The sequence below is a fragment of the Erpetoichthys calabaricus genome, chromosome 5, assembly GCF_900747795.2.
Source record: "Erpetoichthys calabaricus chromosome 5, fErpCal1.3, whole genome shotgun sequence".
NCBI lineage: Eukaryota > Metazoa > Chordata > Cladistia > Polypteriformes > Polypteridae > Erpetoichthys > Erpetoichthys calabaricus.
The window spans coordinates 103148621-103163587 of record NC_041398.2 but is presented as its reverse complement, the minus strand read 5'-3'; the positions used below and the strand labels follow the sequence as shown (position 1 = coordinate 103163587).

General features: G+C 41.7%; 1 protein-coding gene across 4 annotated transcripts in view; it reads right to left on the bottom strand.

Annotated features, from left to right (window-relative positions):
* Positions 1-14967, bottom strand: part of tbc1d14 (TBC1 domain family, member 14) — a 138936-nt gene that overhangs the window by 67341 nt on the left and 56628 nt on the right. For all 4 annotated transcript variants that reach the window (XM_051928218.1, XM_028801875.2, XM_028801874.2 and 1 more), the window contains one exon: positions 2403-2526. In XM_051928218.1, coding sequence (XP_051784178.1) covers positions 2403-2526 — 124 coding nt within the window. The remainder of the gene's footprint in view (positions 1-2402; positions 2527-14967) is intronic.

Below are 14967 nucleotides of genomic sequence, written 5' to 3'. Positions count from 1 at the left end.
TGGAGAACGACTTTCGGACGGCTTCGAGGAGATTCTGGTCCACCATCCGGCGTCTCAGGAAGGGGAAGCAGTGCAGTGTCAACACTGTATATGGTGGGGATGGTGCGCTGCTGACCTCGACTCGGGACGTTGTGGGTCGGTGGGGGGAGTACTTCGAAGACCTACTCAATCCCATTAACATGCCTTCCAATGAGGAAGCAGAGCCTGGGGACTCAGAGGTGGGCTCCCCCATCTCTGGGACTGAGGTCACCGAGGTCGTCAAAAAACTCCTTGGTGGCAGGGCCCCGGGGGTGGATGAGATACGCCCGGAGTTCCTCAAGGCTCTGGATGTTGTAGGACTGTCTTGGTTGACACGTCTCTGCAACATCGCATGGACATCAGGGACAGTGCCTCTGGATTGGCAGACCGGGGTGGTGGTCCCCCTCTTTAAGAAGGGGGATCGAAGGGTGTGTTCCAACTACAGAGGGATCACACTCCTCAGCCTCCCTGGAAAAGTCTATTCAGGGGTCCTGGAGAGGAGGGTCCGTCGGATAGTCGAGCCTCGGATTCAGGAGGAACAGTGTGGTTTTCGTCCTGGTCGCGGAACAGTGGACCAGCTCTATACCCTTAGCAGGGTCCTGGAGGGTGCATGGGAGCTTGCCCAACCAGTCTACGTGTTTTGTGGACTTGGAAAAGGCATTCGACCGTGTCCCTCGGGGAATCCTGTGGGGGGTACTCCGGGAGTATGGGGTACCGGACCCCCTGATAAGGGTTGTTCGGTCCCTGTACGATCGTTGCCAGAGCCTGGTCCGCATTGCCGGCAGTAAGTCGAACAAGTTTCCAGTGAGAGTTGGACTCCGCCAGGGCTGCCCTTTGTCACCGATTCTGTTCATAACTTTTATGGACAGAATTTCTAGGCACAGCCAGGGCATTGAGGGGGTCCGGTTTGGTGGGCTCAGGATTGGGTCACTGCTTTTTGCAGATGATGTTGTCCTGTTTGCTTCATCAGGCTGTGATCTTCAGCTCTCTCTGGATCGGTTCGCAGCCGAGTGTGAAGCGGCTGGGATGAGAATCAGCACCTCCAAATCAGAGACCATGGTCCTCAGCCGGAAAAGGGTGGAGTGCCCTCTCAGGGTTGGTAGCGAGATCCTGCCCCAAGTGGAGGAGTTCAAGTATCTCGGGGTCTTGTTCACGTGTGAGGGAAGAATGGAGCATGAGATCGACAGGCGGATCGGTGCGGCGTCCGCAGTAATGCGGGCGTTGCATCGGTCTGTCGTGGTGAAAAAGGAGCTGAGCCGCAAGGCGAAGCTCTCAATTTACCAGTCGATCTATGTTCCTACCCTCACCTATGGTCATGAGCTATGGGTAGTGACCGAAAGAACGAGATCACGAATACAAGCGGCTGAAATGAGTTTCCTCCGCAGGGTGTCTGGGCTCTCCCTTAAAGATAGGGTGAGAAGCTCAGTCATCCGGGAGGGGCTCAGAGTAGAGCCGCTGCTCCTCCACATCGAGAGGAGTCAGATGAGGTGGCTCGGGCATCTGATCAGGATGCCTCCTGGACGCCTCCCTGGTGAGGTGTTCGGGACACGTCTAACCGGGAGGAGGCCCCAGGGAAGACCCAGGACACATTGGAGGGACTATGTCTCTCGACTGGCCTGGGAACGCCTTGGGATTCTCCCGGAAGAGCTAGAAGTAGTGGCCGGGGAGAGGGAAGTCTGGGCATCTCTGCTCAAGCTGTTGCCCCCGCGACCCGACCTCGGATAAGCGGGAGACAACGGATGGATGGATGGATGGATGGATGATTATTAAATAAATGCTGAAGATCCATTATATTGGGATTGTATTTACTAGTTACAGTACCTGTTGAGACTGCTCATATTGCTTGCTAAATATTTGTACCAATCATTGTGAATGGCTGTTACTAAGTCATTTTCAAAGCTCATCTTTTCTTCGTGTTGTAAGGCGACACTTGTTGTCAATGACAATTTCATCAGATACTCTTCACTCTTGGAAAGGAACCGTGGAGAGGTTGCACTTCAGCCAATTAGGAAGTACTGCAGTCCACAGAAAACAAACAAGTCAATGCTGGACCTTTCTGCCACTGTCAAGAAGGCATTTTCCAACTAGAGAAGAGTGAAATTAGAAGACAAACCTTGGCACAAGCAGCTACTAATTTACCTATAATTCAGTGGGATAATTATGAGCTCAACTATAGTGTTAAGTTTTAAACACACAAGAAAAACATTCACTTTTCAAGAGAATACCTAAAGCAAAGCAAAAAAAAAAACCTATAATGGTGACATTTGCTCATTTCTTTTCAAATAAAATGTATATATTACAAATGTCTAGATAAAACTGACACAAAAATCTGCAATCTTTGTCAAAAATATTGGGAAAAAAAAACACATGGTTTAGCACAATACCTTTTGCACTTCCTTGGGATTTTTAAGTAGGCCATCACGAAGGGGTACTTTGCCAAACAATTTCCAACCAGGTCCTTTTTGATCCGCAAGTTTAGCATCTTTAACTTTCTTTACAAACAAACTTCTGTATAAGGAACAAAAACACAAATAATTGAAGCAATATCATTAACAAACTATGAACACAAGCAAAGATCTGAAATTTGCATTTAAATGCATAAAAAGATTAAAATTATGTACCAAAAACATTTATATGGGCCACCTGATTCATGCTAGAGTGGTTTCAAAATATTGAGCCATACTCTGTATTGAAGGACTAAAGCTATTCTCTTTTTTTAGGCAAGCTACACAGTCTTACAGGTAGCACTGTGGTATATTGAAAATACTGGTATTGGTCTCACCTATTTTTCTGTTAAAAGGAAGGCAACAATAGTTGCTGTCTGCTCTACCTGCAAAAATCAGATAATGGGAGGAGGATGCAGAATTAAATTATTCCATACCACAAATATAATTACCCATCAGAAGAACCACCATAATGAATTACATACAGAATTTCTAGTAGCTAATGCTACCAAAATGAAAGTTAAATCAGACACTACTTGGCTTACTAGCAGTAGCATCATACAGCAAACCCTTTAAAATGTGAAGGCATTTCCTCAAGACAGTGTCAGAGCTAAAGGCATAACTACTAAAATAATGCAAATGATCGTATTTGATGACCAACCCTTTTCCCTTGTTAAGGACGAGGCATTTCGTCAGCTACTGCACCATTAGAAACTTGGTACATTTTTCCAAGCCGGTGATACTTTGCAGATGTCTCACTGCGTGCATTATATGATTACTACACATATCCAGAAGCTTTTAAGAAACAATGTCACCAACATTAGGTTCATTACAGATATGTGGAACTCAAAAAAAGTTGTTTTGCATGCTAATGAGTTCTCCAGTTTTCATTCCTCAGCTTTCATTGCACAACCTTTCAATTCCGTGTTAGCGAATTGGGAAATTTCAAAAAGTAATGTGCTTTATGACAACGCTCACAATATGGTAAAAACTATGGAAGAAAGTGGCTTTAAAGTATAGGCTACATGGCTCACACTTTGCAGCTTGCTGTAAATGAAGGCTTATTGAACCAGAGAAGCATCTCCGACTGCTTTGCCATTGGGACACAAATAGTTACTCATTTTAAGCACTCACAGCTTGCCATCTTGTAGCTGAGAAAACTACAAATAAATCCAGTTACCCCAAAAAGGATGTTTCATCCAAGATGTCCCAACTTGTTGGAACAGCACATATTATATGGGATTTAATTTAATGGGCACTCAGCAAAAACCGGTTCACCTGCATTCTAAAATGCAGCTTCAAGTATTGCACCTTGTGAAAGATGTGCCCCCTGCGTCTAAACTGTAAAAGATTTTAAAACAAGATGTACACCTGTTCTGAGGCTGTGGGGAGGATGGTATAGCAGGGTGCTTGCTGCTTGGGCTTATCGACATATTTAGAAGACAAAAGATTCTGACGGAGAGGTGCAAAGGGATTTAAGGTGGGCCGGATTTACGAGTTTTTCCTAGGCTCTGGTAATTCTAGTGTTAAAGAGGCCAACTTAAGCCCAGGGTTACTAGCCTTATTGTACCTTTAATTATACTTTTACTAAAAGTACAGTGCAGCCAAAAATTATTTGTACCCGTGGAAAGAATGGTCAAAATGGAAAAGAAATGGAGGACATTAAAGAACAAACTTTCAAAATTGTCTAAAATGTTACAATTACTTGTGTGTAATGTAAAGAAACAAGAACAAGTTGTTCAAAACATTCTGAAAGTGTTTTCAAATTATGTAATTTATTGCCTTTATAAACAATTATTTGAGAAAACTAATGGCCAGGTGTACAAAGTCCTGCTCAGTATTTGGTAGGCATTCCTTTAGCAGCAACAGCAACATGCAGCCTCCTGGGTATGCTTTCAATAACGGTTTTGGATATGGCTGGGTCAAGGCTCTCCCAAGTGTGCTACAGCATGTCTTTCAAACTGTGTTGGTTGGTAGGTCTGCTGCACATTTCTTTTTCATCTCTACCCAGAGGTGCGATCGAGATTGAGATCTGGACTTTGTGGGGACCACTCAAGCACTTTGACCTTTTTGGCGAGGAAGGCTTTCACACACTTTTGCAGTGTGCTTGGTGACATTATCTTGCTGAGAAATGTACAGATGCTCAAGTAGTTAGGCAGCAGATGAGAACTGTTGATGCCTTCAATAAAATGCAAACTGCCGACACTGGAAGCTGCCATGCAACCCCAAACCAACATGTACCCACCACCATGCTTGACGGTTGAATTTAGGCACTGGGGACTATACTCCTCAGAGTTGTGCCACACTCTCTGATGACTGTCTGATCCAAACATGTTGAATCTGGATTCATCAGATCATAAAACTGATTTCCAGAAGCAGGTAGACTTGTCAACATGTTCTTTGGCAAATTTAAGATGTTTTAGTTAGTTGTTTGTTTTTACTTATAAATGGCTTCTTACAAGGAACCCTTTCATGTGGCCCACATTCATTCAGCCTGTTCTTTATTGTTTATGTGCAAACCTGAATTCCAGTAACCGCCTTGACTTGCAATTTGTGGAGCAGACAACTTTTTTTTTTCCCCCCCATGGAAAGCTCTTGGATGTACCTGTTTGTCATTGAACTAGTCAGTTCACTGTTCCCTCTAGATTAGCAATTTCACCAGACTTCTTGAATTACTGAATAATGTAGCACATGGTAATGTGCCTCATATCAAGTTTAATGGCAACTTTTCAAACAGAAAGACCATGTAATTTTATGATTCTTTCCCTAAATTAACTGGGTATTTCAGAGGTTTTAACCATGTTGGGGAAACTCAGCTAACCCTACAAATGCTTGTGTGGAGAATGACCACCAAGGCTACTTGTAGATACTGACAGCACCCAAATTGGGAACACCTGCTGTGTTAAATGATCTCAATTGTCACTGGGAACTCCACTCATTGTGCTATTCATTCAACTCTATGAATGGCCAGGTGTGCAAATAACTGTTTGAAGGCAATAAATTGGATAATTTGAAAACACTTCCCCGAATAGGTTTTCAATAAATTTGTTTCTCGTTTCTTTACATAACATCCAAGTAATTGTAACATTTAAGACACTTTGTAAAAAGGTTGTTCTTCAATATTCTCAATTTCATTTCCATTTCTGACCATTTTTTCAGTGTACAAATAATTTTTGGCTGCACTGTACAGGGTGGTCCAGATCTAACTATGCAATTATTGCATTGCATTAAAAGTTGCATAGTTAGATCTGGAACACCCTATACATATGACTGATTGTGGCACAAAGAATATGCATTCATTTTTGGTTTATATATCCAATGTCATGTTATGCAATGGCATGGTGTCTTGATGTGCTTAAGTTACCCAGAATGTGTAAGTAAAACAGATTTTTGTACATGACCTGAAGCATTTCTGCTATAGAGATGGGGCCATATCTTGCTTCCAACAAAAAGCACTGGCTGCTTATATCTATAGCAAAGAAGAGCATAAAAGTCAGCAATAAAAAGTGTTCAGCTTTGTTTCACATGTTGCTGTTTCTCTGATAATGCCAAATACATTTTTAGCATAACAAAAAAATTCAAACCTGAATTAAAAAAAAATATATATATAAAAAATTGGCCATTAGCAATGACAAATGCGGACAAACACATACTGGTTATTGGTATCGCCCAGAATTTACATATCGGTGCCTCACTAGTAGAAGATTTAATAATCTGACTTCACTGAATAGGGACAACACAAACCTACCAGCTTACAATACACTCATTTTCTGGTCACTAAAGACCCGGGGTATATAATAGCATTTCCTGAAAGACTCGCGTCATAGCTGGGTTAAGAAAGCTTCAAAAAGCTCAGAAACTGGTCAGCCAACAGACATGGCACTAACAAAAACATCTGCAAAACTATCTGCAGATGGCTGATGCAAACGGTGAGTGTGATCCTATAAAATGGTGGAAAACCAATAAGAGCCAATTTACCTTGAATGTGTCTCCTTACAAAGAAATTATATATTCCTGCAACTAGTGCCCCATCTGAAAGGGCATTTAGCACAGGTGGAAACACTTAATTGGCATAGAGCATCACTCAAGCCAGAGAGTGTAGATAAGCTTGTCTTTCTGTCCCACAACATGACAGTTTCCAGAATACCGAATTAATAAAACCACACGACCTCGACATCTGCACTAAAGGATCTGTATATCTGAGTGTGCAGTTTTTGGTGGTAAATGTTTTTTGTTCAGTTTTGCACATTTGATATATTTTAAGTAATGTCTAGTAAAAGTTAATTATACAGTAATGGCATGTGGTGAATGCTTTTATTACAATGTCTGCACATTGTAAGATTGTTTTAAAAGAATAAGTTATAATACATAAAGATTACTAGCCAACCCACGGCGTAGCATACACAGCATAATTATGTATTGATGGGTGAACACTTCCTGAAAGACACAGTTGTCCAAATGGGGTTGGGTTTTGAGGATACGACTGTAGGTGAATGAAAAGATGGAACTCTGGAGAGGGCAACATACAATACAGCGTTTTACACGCTGCATACAGTGATTCACATCCACGACAAACATTGTTTTACACGCTGCATACAGCGATTCACATCTGCGACAAATATGATTCTTCTTAGATGGTCCTGTCGCGTCCACCCTCACTCTCGAAGCATACACATTGCCTGGTCATGAGCCCAGCAACTAACAGAGACCCGCCCACCAACTGTAAAACCATGGGATGCCCCTCGCAAACTGTTTTACACGCCGCATACAGCGATTCACATCCGCGACAAACATGCTTCTTCTTATGGGGTGCGTTTGAGGATACGACTGTAAGGGAACTCTGGAGAGAGCAACATACAATTGTCCGTGACTGAAAACTGGAGAACTGCCGCCGTGCCCCCACCTCCCAGAGGGAGGGACAGGGCTGGACGGGGTGTGTGGGGAAGGAAGCCCAGTGAGGACGATGAATTGATGGGTGAACAGTCATCTCTTAGTCATCATTCAGTACGCACTGCCTGCTCATGTGCCTGCCCCCAACTCCTCACCTGAATTGCTTTCGTCTGTGTACAGTCCACATGCACTTGTGAGTCATGTTGACCATTCATTTTCCAAACCCCGCCTCAGTCAGTTTCGCATCTGCTACAGTCTACATGCACCTCTGAGCCACGTTGACTTTTCATTTTTCTGTTTGTCCGGGCTGGGTGAGGTTTCCTGTGTTGAGTCTAATTAAGCCAAAGGCTCCACACCTGGTGGTGCCCTTCCGTCAATTCCTTTAAGTTTCAGCTTTGCAACCATACGTCACCCGGAACCCAAAGACTTTCGCGCGAATTGTTGGTGAGCGGGGCTCTGACGTGCATGTGCCATGGTCGGCTGCTTAGTGAATTGTTAGTGGGCGGGGCTCTGAGCTGGCGGGCGTGGCTGTCACAGACAGACAGATTCTGGAAATAGGTTTTTTTGTCTGGTTAAATTTCGAAACGTAATTTTTTTTTTTTTTTTTGAGTACTGGTGCTTTGGAGGCACAGTAGCATTATCTTAACATATATTTAAATGTTAATAAACACCATACAGTCATGATAAACTGGAAAATTATGATATTGAATTTTATCAATACTGGCCACTACTTGTATGTAGTGTGGCAGTCAAAGGCTGGGTTTATACTTCACATGACACATGCTGCAGCGGACACTCCTGCAATGCAAGTGTTGTACTGCTAATACTATGATAACTATGATGCTGACAGCACTGCTCTTCAGTACGGTAATTACCAAGACTTAAAGCACTTAAGTCATAGAAGACATCCTAAAAACACAACAATCACCTTACCGCCCACAAAATGGAAACTGTCAATTTTATTTTTCTTGCAAAACATTTCTTTGAATATGCTGGAAAAATGCTCAAAAAAACTACCTAGATTTTTTGGTTGGATCTCTATGCCAACCATTAAACCACCAATTTCCGCAATTTGCACATGAAGTTCATGTTAGCATGTTGTTTGAACTTGAATGCTTTTGTCAGACACAGTTCCTGCGCTCTCAGCTCTTATAAATTATGTTTTCCTCACTTTAAGTTCCCAATAAAAGACTTATGTCCAACCCTTATTGATGAATTTCATCCCGAAGAGTAACCAACAGAAGAAATGCGTACACACGCAATCCTAGAACAGAGAAACTTTGAAGTCAAACAAATTAACTCGACAATTGTCGATCGGTTACATGGCAAATTGGTTAAATGCGTATCAATAGACTGCTGAAGCAGTTGCTAGTGATAGTGTGGAAGTTGAAAACTTACAGTATCTTGTAGAGTATCTACAACCGTTAACAATGTCCGGTCTTCCACCGGCCAAATTACTGTTGAAAGAAGGATGTGTTGTAACGTTATTGCGTAATTTATGTCTGAGTGATGGGCTATGTAATAGGACAAGATTAGTTATACAGTGATCCCCCGCCTATCGCAGAAGTTACGTTCCAGACCCACTCGCAAATAGGTGAAAATCTGCGATATAGAAACAATTTTTTTTTTAATATATATATTAGTTTAAGCCTTAAAATACCCCTTCCACACGCTTTAAACACATGTAAACTTATTAAAACACACTTTGGATACACATATGATACACGGATGTCGGGCTAAATATATGAGTAACAATAATCACCACCAGTTTTACCTTCTCCTGTATGTTCAAGGCCTTCCTCTGGCGCTTAGACTCACTGCTACCAGAAGGCTTACAAGATGCAGGACGCTTGGGAGCCATCATAGGGCTTAAAACAAAATGAAAAGTTCACAAAAATTTGCTCAGAAAAGTCGGACCACAAGCAAGGTACGCGATACGCTATTTGTTTGGGACCCACAGTTGCTGTTCTTGCGAGATTACACCACGTTAACAGCAGCTAATCAGAGCCCAATAGAATAAAATCTGTTCTGGTTGGTTGAGTCTCCTCTTTCAGCCAATAACGGCTTTGTAAGAAATCATCTGGGTGCTGTAACGCGAAACTCTGTCTGCTGAAAACCATATGCTTTGTTATGAATTGGCCGCAAAGTACACTACAGGTAGGATGTACTTATTGAATTTTTCCGTGATAGCTGAACCGCGATATAGCGGGGGATTACTGTATTCCAAAGTGGTCGAACAATTCTGATATGTAAAATTTTAACAGGCGACAAGAAAGGTAATGTAGTACATCTTCCGTGGATAAAAGACAACTAAGGAGATCTTGATATGCCATTCGTATTAAAACATTTACAGTTTCCCGTTAGAATAGCTTTTGGTATGACAAATCACAGGGACAAACATTCTAAAAAGTTGGTTTACTTATTAGAGAAAGAAACTATATTCACTCACAGGCAGTTATACGTTTCGTGGTCACGGTGCAAGTCCAAACACAATCAAAATTCAATGAGACATTGACAAAAAATTCAATTGTTTTTACTGAAGTTTTACAGTAAAAGTAAGTTTAAAAAGTATTTGCGTGTTAAATTCAAAGCCAAACAGAAGGAAAACACAACACAAATACCTCTAACGCAAAATAATTTTCTTTTAATATACAGTACAATCCCTCTTAACTGGCCTTGCATTAACCGGCCTGTTAAAATAAAAATTTTTTTTTAATCCTGAGTTGTTCTTTATATTATATGTATGCACTTCTTTCCTGGAAGGTGAGAGGGCTCCTACTTTCAGAGTGATTTCCATTTACATATTCCTTTATGAATTTTCCACGGGCCTTCTTCCTACCTGCCGGCTCCCCTGCTTCTCCCATCGGGCTTCGCAGGGGAGTTGCCCTACCTGCAGGTGCAGCTGCCTTCCACACTAATCCGGTAGCCCTCAGATCCCTGGCTACGTCAGGTCCATCCAGACCGAGACTTGGGTTCTTTCCCCAGTGGCCAGGGTGCTCACGCTGGGGCTAAACAAGCCCAAAGCCTCCACGACTGCCAGTCGTCTTCAATACCGGTCACTCCAGCTATGTGATCGCTCAGCTGGAGCGACCGCTTTCTTCAGCCCCACCGAGTGTCAGCCAAACACTCATCTGAGGGGTTCACCTCCCAGCTACCTGCCTTTGCTCCATCGAATCTGCTCTCGCTCGCTCTCGTTCTCCCTCCTGCACCTGCTTTCCTCTATCTGCTTCCTTCTCCATTAACCTCCCGTTCTTTCCTGTTCTCCCCCTAGCCGCCTCGCGCTTCTATTTATCACAGGGACGTGGATCAGATGTGTCAATTAGCAGTTCTGGGAACAATTATGGATGCAGACGACTCCTCACCTGTGCACTTAAGCTAGGATCGCCCGCATCACGAATTCCCCGGGAACCGATCGGCCACACATACTCGGTCGCGAGTGCGGCAATTATTTAAAAAGTGGTCTTTTTGACTTGAGCTGTGGACCCGCTACACCACACTGTCCAGTCATCGTATGAGAAAAGAACCTGTGTGCGAAATCGTGGATGAAGCCTTGTGGATATGGTTTCTTCAGGAATGAAGAGGTACAGTACATACCTTAGACATATTTTTCTGCATGAAAATAGGTATGCGTCGGATTAACCGGCCAAAACGGCAACCGGCCATGGGTCCAGTCCCGAGGTGGCCTGTTAAGAGGGATTGCACTGTATTAAGTTTCACTATTTTTTACTTTGGTTAATTACTCGCTGTAATATAAAATTATATACATACATACATATATATACCCACACATACACTCACACCCCCACCACCCCCCAAATCGGCAACACGTTTACAGCCACTTATCTATGCAATTAACTAATGAGCCAATAAATGTGTCAGCAGCTCGATGCATAAAATCATGCACATACTATTCAGGGGCTTAGTGGAAAATTAATGTGGTTACATGAACTCTGATAACCACTCTTTACAACTCAGAATGCACATGTCAAACATTTAGGCAAATGGGCTACAACAGCAGATGACAATGTTGGGTTCTATTCCTGTCAAACCACAACAGGTTCACCAAAGCTGGACAGTTGAAGACTGTAAAGCTTAGCCTGGTTTGAATCTATATTTCTGCCGAGGTACACATATGGTAGGGTCTGTATTGGGTATCATCCAACCTGCCTTGTGTTAACAGACCAGGGTTGATCATGATGGTGTAATGGTATGGGAGATGTGTTTTGGCACTCTTTAGGCCCATTAATATCCAATCAATCATCACCTGAATGACAGTATTTTAGAATTGTTGCTGACCATGTGCATCACTTCATGGCCACTATTTACCTATCTATATTCAATGGCTCTTTCCAGAATGATAATGTACCATGTCATAAAGCAAAAGTCTTATCCAACAGGTTTCATGAACATGATGTGTTCAGTGTTCTTTAATGGCCTTTCAAGTCACATAATTCAACAGAAATCTTTTGGAATGTGGTAAAACCAGAGAGATTAACATGCACCTGACAAATCTGCAGAAATTGCATGAGGCAATCATATGAACATGAAACAGCATCTCAATGGAATATTCCCAACATCTTGTGGAATCCATGCCACCAATAACAGGCTGTTCTAAGAGCAAAAGGAGGCTCTACCTAGTGTTAGTATAAAACATTCCCTAATAATTTGCTTAGCAAGTATATATTATACATTGAAACACTAAAATAAACTTGTAAACTCAAGAGTTCACACCATTACTTCCCGAGAATGTCTCTCTCTCAATTCATACGGATACTGAATTAAAATTTAAATCAAACTGAACGTCTTTGCCATTAGTTAGCCTAAGTATATAAAAATAATGGATCTGAACCTTATATCTGAAGGATGCCACAACTGTCTACTACAACGAATGGGGGTATTGCCTTTAAACTTTTACACACATCAAAACATATTTCACAAGTATGACAAACCTGGAAAAGAGCACAACAGTTAAACATGTGACAGAATGCAGGGACAAAAGCTGCTATTATATCTGACACCACAATAATGAAGCATTTCCAGCATCTGAGAAAACAATTTTGAATACAAGTTAAACCTGTTTCTGTACTGTATGCAGATTAAAGTTCCATCTATAGTAAAGTCTGTAGTTAAGATTTGATCTGTGAAAATACCTTTTTTTTTTTTTTTTTTAATTTATGACCTAAAATTTAAACCAATTTGCCATTTCTAAAAGCATCCATGACTATTCTCTGAAGTGGTTTTCGGAAGAATAAGCCTTTCTCAGTGAATGCTACTAATATAAAGTAGTATGTCAGAACATTAAGCTTTCATATTTGTCAGTAACAATTTTTTTTTTTTTTTTTTTTAATTAAACATTTGCATTAACTCAATCATTTTCTAACCCTGTTCATGGGAACCATTTGAAAATGGAGATGTAAAGTTCTCCATTAACTGCCTTATACTGGTTAATTCAAAGCAGACAAGGAATCATAAAATAAAATGTTCTCCATCTACACTCATTTTGGAAGTATTCAAAGGCACACAGTGGCTGCAGAGATTTTCCCCTAAAAATTGCTAAATTAGAAGTACGTCCCTGCTGTGAAGTGTTCTTTGCAAAACATAAGATTGAATATATATTCTTAAAAAATCATTGTCTGCAATGTTTAGCGGGCCACAGGGCATTACTAGGCGTTAACTTGTCTCTGACATTTCTTTCCAAATATTAAAAAGACAGTATTATCCTATTACTAGCCAACCCGCTACGCCGCATAATTATGTACTGATGGGTGAACACTTCCCGAACGTCACAGTTGTCCAAATGGGGTGGATTTGTGGATACCACTGTGAGTGAATGAAAAGATAGACCTCTGGAGAGAGCAATATATAATTGTCCGTGACTGAAAACGGGATCGGCTGTGACTAAGAAGGCCACGCTGGTGAAAGTTACTTCGTTGGTAAGGATAAGTATCAGTACTTGTAGATTAAGGTGTAGCGAGTCTTCGTTGTTGACGCTTAATATAGCTTGCGTACTGAGATGTTCCAGAGTCACAGTTGAGAAACACTTTTTTAATGTCTTTTAAGCACAGGGGAAAAAATGAACATGTGAAACATCCGAGGTACTCGTGCAGAGATTTGATCTGAAGTCTGGTGCCGTTACAAAGTTTTGGTGGCTGTAAGTTTCATAGTAACATAATTGGTGTGCCAACCTTCAAAAGTTGAGTATGCGAAGGCATGCCCGGAAGATTAAGAATGTGAAGAAACACCATGTCTAGTTCAACAGGTGTCGACAGACTTGTATGTTTTTGTTTCAGAAGTTAGTTGGTCAAGTAAAATGGTGTTCATATATGTGAAGTCATGTCATTTTTTGGTGTTAGAATAGCTCTCTCCCTCAACCATGAGATGTCCTTTTCATGCAGATTTCGTAGGTTGGGGTAAACATTTTCAATAAAGGTTTGTAAGGTATTCACCAGGAGACAGATTGTTAGAAACATTGATTTTACAGTTCTGTTCAATTAAATTACAATCATCTATTTTGAGGAGGACAGCAGCGAACTGTCCGGCTTTTTTGTTGCAGTTCAAGTAAACCCTCACATGTATTCTTAAGGTGAACATTGGTCTTAGGCCATAGGTATGAAGACTTCAGACAGGCTTTAACTTCGTTGGCGTGGGTTCCTCTTGGGACAACTGGTAAGGTCTGCCAGAAGTCCCCAGCCAATAAGACTGTCAAGCCTCCCATCATTTTTGTTGTGTTTCTGATGTCTTGTAGGGTCCTGTCTAAAGCCTCAACACCTACTCTGTGTGCCATAGTGCATTCATCCCATACACTGAGCTAACAATCGTGCAGCACTTGCGCCATGGTGCTCTGCTTGGATATGTTACACATGGGGGAATCAGTATGGGTGAGGTTTAGAGGTAGCCAGAAAGAAGAATGAGCAGTCCTTCCACCCTTGAAGCGGTGGAGTAAAGAAGAAGGGAGCAATGAGCACGACAAACAGTTGAGAAAAGTAAGGAAGCAAGTGAGGAGGTACATTAGCATGGGATGTCGTTAATGTATATAGGCAGGGAGCCAACCACGTGGTAGGTGAGCGGACAGTGGCCGTACGGAAAAAAGGGGGACCTGGGACGGCCCTTGTGTGTCTCTGCCATGAAATAAATCTGTTAACGTAAATAAGGAATGAAACCGCCAAAAGGAGAGGTCAGTTTTGAAAGTTCCTTATGACATAATGGGGAGAACCACCAAAAAGAAGACGTTATTTTCGAAAAGTTCGTTACTTGGCACGGTGCGAAATGACACATTTAACGTTTGTAAGTACAGTGTAAAGGATGAGCATGGAAAATTTGGGCTTCCTACGTATATTGGAAGTCGCAGAAACAGTGAGGAAGGGTTTCCCCCATCTATAAATACAGTTTAGGGGGTACACCCGCTTCCCCCCCTTGGGTGTTGCAATAGGACATGAAACATACCTAACTTTTGTAAGTACACTACAAGGAATGAGCACGTGAAATTTCAGCTTCCCACCTATATGGAAAGTGGGAGAATTAGTGATGTGTCAGTGAGGGCTTTGCCTTTTATATATATATATATATATATATATATATATATATATATATATATATATATATATATATATATATA